The sequence below is a fragment of the Hermetia illucens genome, chromosome 2 (assembly GCF_905115235.1).
Source record: "Hermetia illucens chromosome 2, iHerIll2.2.curated.20191125, whole genome shotgun sequence".
Taxonomy (NCBI): Eukaryota; Metazoa; Arthropoda; class Insecta; order Diptera; family Stratiomyidae; genus Hermetia; species Hermetia illucens.
The window spans coordinates 10929238-10937348 of record NC_051850.1 but is presented as its reverse complement, the minus strand read 5'-3'; the positions used below and the strand labels follow the sequence as shown (position 1 = coordinate 10937348).

General features: G+C 42.2%; 1 protein-coding gene across 1 annotated transcript; it reads right to left on the bottom strand.

The window, feature by feature from the left end:
• Positions 1-1249: 1249 nt before the first annotated feature.
• Positions 1250-7753, bottom strand: LOC119647608. The gene is made up of 2 exons (XM_038048639.1): positions 7486-7753; positions 1250-2275 (listed from the first exon to the last, which is right to left on the bottom strand). The coding sequence occupies exons 1-2, from the start codon at positions 7751-7753 to the stop codon at positions 1308-1310; spliced, it is 1236 nt and encodes a 411-aa protein (XP_037904567.1). The 3' UTR covers positions 1250-1307.
• Between the last annotated feature and the right edge of the window lie 358 nt (positions 7754-8111).

The following is an 8111-nucleotide window of genomic DNA, read 5'->3' as shown; positions in this document are numbered from 1 at the left end:
GTGTTGGTTCAGCAGGCATTTCCCAGGTTTTATGCTCCATCGTGGGTACCAATCCACGTTTCGCCCCGGGACCTATACTACCCTTTGACCACAACAATAATTTAAATTAAAAGTATCTTTTGAAGCGATCAAATATTTATTATTACTTTTATATTTCTTTATTTGCCACTAAGGCCAAGTGAATTCTGTCGGGTTTTGGACCATTTCCCGACAACTTATTGTAAAATTAGATTTTTATTTCTTACTGTTCTCTCTGTCTGTAAATTGTTATTCGAAAACTTTGAGAGCCCACAGTGGCCATTAGATTTAAGTTATTTTTTTTTTGTTATTTTAAAAGATTGTTTTTTATTCTTCATTTTTCCAATCTATATACTATTGTTACCTATTTCTTAAAAATAAAAATGATTTTAAAAACAAAACAAAAAACTAATAAACCCTTCTTTCTTAATGAAAAACTGAAGCCGGGGAAGGATGAAGGTGAGCCTCCCGCTCCTAAAAACGGGGCAAATTGTACCAACTGGTGCTTCAGGTTTAGGAGACGAGCTGGCAACCCTACACTGACAACAATCCGTTACGAAGGATGAATTTCAAAACGGAAAACTCAGCAACATCAACGGAATAACGATTTGCGCATTTTCTCATGAGTTGGAGAGTAGAGAGATGGAGTTGGTAAGCAGCTAGCCGATACCTTGTCCCAATATAAGGCTGACTTAACAGCGTTGCAAGAAATCCGCTAGATAGGGACCGGTTTCCTGGAGAAAAGCCGCTACACCATACATTATAGTGGCTATCGAGTAAACCTTGTGCTCGGAGTTGGCTTCTTTCTCATCCCAAAAATGAACCCCGCTTTGAGCCGAGGTCCACCCATTCGATTTGCCTAAAGGCTGGTGCGCTGATCTAAGCTGTCGCTCCATCTCAGGCAGGGTCTGCCTCGACTTCTTCTTCTACCATAGATATTGCTCTTATAGACTCTCCGGGTTGCATCATCATCATACATACGGATTAAGTGACCCGCGCACCGCAACCTGAGTCTGGCTTCCTTGTCGATCCCACAGTGGTCATGATCTCAAGAGTTAGTTGCATCAAAACTGCGCATCACAGGTCTAATGAAACTTCTCGTAGCAGCTATTTATATTCACTTAACTTCCCCTCCTCAATGCTGGTTGTCACACGATTCCTTGCATAACTGAAAAGTTGATAATTTTCTGGAGCAGGTTTGCAGGTTTTCGGTATAAAAACAATAGCAAAGTATAGGATGAAAATGTGTTTATTTATTTATTGGTATCTTTAAAGAGATTTTACAAGATTTATTTCACTTTGCAGCCCTTGATTGTTTCGTCGTAAACTGTATCCCCTTTACACTGTTTCACATCGCGGTCACCGTTCTTACAGACGTAGAATTTATTGTTTTCCGTATGAGGAAGATATTCTGTATAAGGGTCGCTGCTATCCTTTAAGTAAATTTCGCAAGTACATGAGGTAGGTGGGGACTTAGTACAAATTCCATTAGCAAAGTATAATCCTGGGTCACAGAAGTCTTGACGTGGATTTCCGTCTCCGTTGCAATAAATGTATGCATTACAAATTCTAGGATCCGGAATGAACTTACTTTTAACTCCATCACATACTTTGCTCCAATCGACGTCGCTAGGATTTGGAGATGATGGTGACGATGGTGAATTTATTACCGGTTTACAATCCTTTAAACGGGCGGAGTCCTTGAGTCCGCAAGTTTGTTTTTGAGTGTCAAAGTAATATCCATCAGGGCAAGCGCCTTGATAACGTATACCATCATCGCAAGTAAAGTAGTTGGCACAATTTGTTTTGTCGGCTATGAAATTTTTATCGTATCCAGCAGTTTGGTTTGAACAGTCTGGGAGAAATTCGTTCGGTGTACAAACATATGAACCCACTTTGACGCATTGTTGGCGCATATAATCCCAACTGGTAGTGCAAGTGGTGTCAACGGGCGGGTCCTTCGGCGGTTCGCATCCGGGATCATCTCCCGGTTTGCTGTCGGCAATGCAATCACCAGCCTCGCTTTTCCATACGCAGCTTTCTGTGTTTTCATCATAACCTAAACCAAAAGGACAATCCGTTATTAGCGCTGTCTTGTCCGGTTGGCATTCAATGTACTTTTGGCAGTTGCTATCATGTTTTATTCGATCGTATGCGTTCAATGTATTGCACTTTTCATCATACTTTGCTTGTTCATTTTCAGGATCTTGAGCACTAGCGAATGAAATTGCTAAAGTCAGCCAAAGGAGAATAAGGCCTTTAAGACAAAGAAAGAATTCAGTTAAATAAAGCAAAATGTTGAATAAAAAATTAAATTGACTTCCTACAGAATAAAGGAAAAGAGTTTTTTTTCGTTTCTGATTGTGGTATTCAAAGATAACCAGCTTTTGTGGAAATATAATTTCCTGAATGTCTGAATAATTATACTGCTAACTAGATTACATTCTATCCAAGAAGCATATATAAGCTTTGTAAGACAAGTTCAGAACTTTCCAAACAAATATCAGAAGATTCCAAACTAACTTCTGATTTTTCCAAATCCATTTCAGAGCTTTCCATTTCAAATCCAGACTTTTTCATTTCCAATTCATAATTTTTGCAATATTTCACTCTACATTTTTATACTACTTTTTATCACTGGATTAGGACGAGAAGAGATTGTTTGAGAAAGATTTAGGCTTTCCATAAACTTTCTATCGTTATTTATTTTAATAGGTCGGTCTGAGAATATAATGGTCGAATAGCGTCCTCTTGGACAGGTAAGTGTTTTAAAGTAATAGCACACACAATTTCACAATTTCATTTTCAATACTAGGGAAGTCTTTAATTGTCATTGGACATTAAAGAGTTTCCACAGGAATGGCGAAATTAATTGCAGTCACACGCGATTTCATATCTAAAGACCTTCGAAAAAAATAGCAAATTGAGAGGATTATATTGGGTTGGGGAAAAGGTAATGTCGTATTTTGTCAATAGATGGCGCCACTTAAACATATCTTGTGTTGTACAGGTGTCTCTTTGACATTTTTATGATCGTATGTTTCAGTCTCAAGTTATAGCGCGTCAAAGATGGGGTCCACCAAGGAAGAAATCCGTTATAATTCACATTTTTATTACCTGAGAGGTAAAAATGCAACGAAGGCGGCCAAAAAAATTTGTGAAGTTGATGTGTCCGATACTCTAACGATTCGCACAGCACAGCGTTGGCACGATCGATTTCATTCTGGTGTAGTGGATGTCGAAGATACACCCCCGTACTGGTAGGCCAATCGTCGTAGAAACCGATAAAATCGTCGAAATCATCCAAATAGACCGGCATGTGAGCATTCGCTCGATTGGCCAGAAACTGGGTAAGGACCATAAAACCATTTGGAACCATTTGCAGAAGATTGGATTCCAAAAAAAACTGGATGTTTGGGTGCCACACGAGTTGAAGCAAAAAAATCTCTTGGACCGAATCAACGCCTGCGATGCACTGCTGATATGGAACGAATTCGACCCATTTTTGAAGCGGATGGTGATTGGTGATGAAAAGTGGATCACGTACGACAACCTCAAGCGAAAAAGATCTTAGTCGAAGCGCGGCGAGCCGGCCCAAACCATCGCCAAGCCCGGATTTACGGCCTGGAAGGTTTTGCTTTGTGTTTGGTGGGATTGGAAGGGAATCATCCACTATAAGCTGTTGAACTATGGCCAGACCCTCAATTCAGTCCTTTACTGTGAGCAACTCGACCGTTTGAAGCAGTCGATTGACTAGAAGCGGCCAGAATTGGTCAATAGGAATGGTGTTCTGTTCCACCAGGATAACGCTCGTATAGTCACCGTATAGTCCGGACCTGGCACTAAGTGATTACCATCTCTTCCGTTCCATGCAAAACACTCTTGGTGCTACTAAGTTCGCCTCAAAAGAGGCTCGCGAAAACTGGCTGTCTGAGTTTTTTGCAAATTAGGAGGGGTTTTATAAGAGGGGGATAATGGAGTTGCCTTCTAAATGGCAAAAAGTTTGCGAACAAGACGGCGTATATTTGACTTAAATCGGATAATTCTAAATATGTTAAATAAAGCGTTAAAATTCGATCACAAATACGACATTACTTTTCCCCCAAACCCAATATTTTTGCCTAGAACGAATCCCATGGCCCATTAAAATAAATAATGACAGGAAATTGGTGGGCAGCTTATATTTTTTCCAAAGAAACCTAGCTCCATCCTTATCCACCGGTAAAAAGTTGGTATAAAACTTAATAGTAAAATATTGAAAAAATTCTGAAATAGAAATGAAAAAGACTGAATTTGAAATGAAAAGTTTTGAAATTAGTTTGGAAAACTCTGAATTAGACTTGCAAAACCTGTCGTAAAATTGACTAGGAACGACATTGAAATGGGAAAAGGATGGGAATTGTAGAATTGGCATCTCACTCATCAGATACCAACCCAGCAGAAAATGTTTTGGATTTAATGAAGAAATCAATTTATTTTTTAAAGGACAAGAATATGAATATTTTGTTCACTCCATGGAAAAATTATAGGAAATTGGCACTGCTGTTTGAGAATTTGGTACTAAACCCTACTATTAAGGCTTTAGTTAAACCATAATCACATTAATTTCTTTAAAATGTCCTTGTTCGATTAAATGTTTATTTTCAGTTAGCACATTCAACTTGGGATGGAAGTGTCTGGTAACCTTTAAGGGTAAATGCACTGCAACTGGCCACTAATTACCCTTTTCACATATTCATATTCAAAGATAGATCTTAGGTTCTTCGAAGATATTACAATTTAAGAATTTAGAAAGCACTACTGATTTTGCACTACACTTTCAACATTACCTTTTGCCATTCTGCAAGATTCTATAAACAGAAAATGTCCTTATTTATATATGATCCAAGAATTTGACGAACCCTTCACTTTAGACTATTAATGAAACCAGTTTCTGCTTTCTTTCTTTTATATACGCTTTCATTACTATCCAAAAACCCGATAAAGAGTTTTTAGATAAGTTAGGCAAAAGTTCATTTTAGATTAGAAAAGTCTCCCTCCTCTGATAAGTCATGTCATTCTGAGCAATATATTGGTGAGTGCAAAAATATCGCATTGGAAAGTTATTATTCTCCCTTAATATGTAGATAAAAAAAACATGCAGTTAACGTTATAATCTCAAGATTTATTCCGAAAAAAAGACTGAGAACTTACAATGTCTGATAATGGCATTTATACTAATTTGTTTCTGATTAAAGCAATGTCTGTGAGAAGCTTGTAATTCTCGCGGTCCTTTTTCACGTCACTAGACATCAGGTGTTCACTCCACACGTAAACTCTGCCCTGCTTATCGTAAAAGTCGACCGACAGGGATAGAAATTTGTGCGTTAGCAACCTGTAAATTTTGAAATTTTAACAAAGTCTCGCATAAGGACCGACCTCTCGACTACAACCTACCCAAGGGGTGTTCTCTTGACCTGGGAGCAGATTTCTGATACGATTTTGACTGCACGATTAAAGAGCTTCACTGTAATGTTATGTATCAACGGAGATTTGCGATATAGTCGAAGGTCCTGGGGGTTTAGTGTGAGTACCTGCCATGCATAATCCCATGGTCTTCTTCTGACAGAAATTGTTGATGGATTCCCGGTTCGGTACGTCGTCGGACTACCAACTAAACACCTCCCCATCGTCAGAGAGCTAGCATCGAACCTTTTGTCACATTACTTCGGGCTAGCCCCCGAACTCTCCCGCCTTGCGGAGCCGTCAAATCGGGGAATTCTTTCCACCAACGGGAGATGAGAGGGGGAAGGCAACTGTCAGTTCAAGGAAACCCCTGCTATCCCTTTCCACCACCGTTTGAGCTCCTTCGTCTTAGCAACGAGAAGGACTCGAACGTAATGGGTAAAACGGTTCCACCTGCCAGCCCTCCTCAGCATTTCCTCGACAATATTGTCTGCAGAGAGATCCCCTTGTTTCTAAATAGAGCTGCTGCCGAACCCCACCCTACCTTCCACAAGAAAAAAAAAGTGTGATGGGCGTCGTCCACAACTCCACTGCAAAACACACAATCCGGAGATCGCGCCTTTCCAATCTTGTGCAGGTAAGACTGAAAACGTCCATGCCCATTTAAGGACTGTTGAAAAATAGTTAGTCTAACCATGATTCCGGTTCTGCGATGCCTTAAGTTTCCGATGAGCCGCGCAGTCCATCTGCCTCTAGTTTCACTGGCCAAGAGATCTAGGGTGGGTTTCCGTTCTTCACGAGCAACCGCCTCTCTCGGCTCTTCTCCCTTGCGCTTGTATATGGCTTTACGCTTCTTAGCAAGAAGGGCAGATCACCATCACGGCCGGTTTAGAGACAGTGCGTTCCGCGTGCGTAGGATGGATCTCTGTGCTGTCCCCGGAGTCACCTCCATCGTCCTCTGATCAATATTCGTAAGAGGTAGTTCGGCACATGGTAAATATTGTCTAGTGTACCTAGAATGTCTTTCCATCTTACGGAATTAAAGGCGTTTCTGACGTCAAGCATTACGAGGAGCACCACCCGTCGAGTTCTGCGGCTATGTGCCTCCGCTCGTCAAACGGTATCTACGACTTGCATGAAAGCATCAACTGTAGATCTCCCTGCTTTAAAACCGAACTGCCGTGGAGATAAAACTCCGGCAGCGCGTATCGCTTCAGCGAGTCTACTTTTGATAAGCTTTTCGAGCAATGTCTGGCATACATAGTGGTATGAAGACGACAACTCGGGGTCGCCTTTCCCTTTGTTTATCAGCGCAAGCTTCGCTACCTTCCAACGAGTAAGGAAAATGCCATCTTTCAGGCAAGCGTTGAATGCACCGAACAATGGGTCTGACCGGTGTTGGAATACCAGTTTGTATACCTCTGCTGGAATACCATCAGGTCCTGGTGCCATCTAGTTTTCCATAGAGAGCACTGCCTGTTTCAACTCTTTTATGGAGAAAAGTGGACAACCCCCAACCCTCGCCGACATCATCACCCCATACGGGGTGCGCAGGGAATATTGCCCGTACAATGCGGACTTAAGTGAACAGGGTTTCCGCAGAGCCGTGATTTTTCGAGTTACCAGTTTGTAACCGAGTCTCCACGGGTCCCCATTCGCCTCGACGACCAGATCCTGCCAGCAGCGAGCTTTGCTCTTGTTTATTGAGCTACGGAGACTCACTTTGGCTGATTTTTGCTCCGTTATTGTGATACATGCCTCCACCCGGTCGCTTAGACCTTATGTTAAGCGGCGGAGCCTGTGATACTCCTTCCGGAGCTCTCCAAATTCCACCGTCCACCTATACATAGAAGTTTTGCCATGTCTCGATGCCCTCCTGGGCATGGACGATTCGCAGGCCATTGTTATCAAGATAATAACTGAATTTACGACAGTGTTGGCTGCAGCGCCACCGGCCCTAGGAGTATCCTCCAGTGCGACCGCACCTGTTCCAAGAGTTTCGACAAACTTCCCAGTGCTCACCTTCGCAGTATTCCATGCACTGAAAATGCGCCGGGGTGGCGTACACTGAGAGTTTGCGTCCACCATTTGGAAGTCGTGTTGTGGGGCGTTGTGTTGTGGGGCGTTGTGTTGTGGTGTCTTGGTGTTCGCTTGCCGAGAAGTCTTCCAGACCTCGCCAACTGTCCACCAGCAACGCCAGTAATTCCGGACCGAAGCTTATGTCCGGAATGTTTCCCTCGCGGCCTGGGGGCCGGAAGGTTAGGGTTGATTCAGTGTTTAGAACTACCATTCCTGTTTTCGCCGCCATTTTGAGAATTCGTTTCCCTTTAGAGGTATGCCTCACCCTGGCATTGAAGTTACCCCCGGATCCACCCACCTGTGCCTAAGAGCATCTCCAATGCATCAAGCATTCGTCTACCAACCTCAGCAGAAAATTGAAATCGTTCTCCTGACTAAGAAGATGGTTTCCACAGTCTTCGCTGGTCAACTTGATGAAATTGTGGTCTCGTAAAAACCGGCGGTGGAATAGCTCGGCATCATGGTAGACACGAGGATCAGTTTCTTCCAACAGATTTGCAATACCATAAGATGTTTGCAATTTGGCAACTGATGCTCAATGTTCCAGTATACGGCGCTTGTTGCAGAAT

Coding starts and splice junctions, on each gene's coding strand:
- LOC119647608 (XM_038048639.1), bottom strand. CDS start 7,753: ATGGTAGTTCTAAACACTGAATCAACCCTAACCTTCCGGCCCCCAGGC. Junction 2,276..7,485: donor GTGCATGGAATACTGCGAAG/GTGAGCACTGGG, acceptor TTTGTCTTAAAG/GCCTTATTCTCCTTTGGCTG.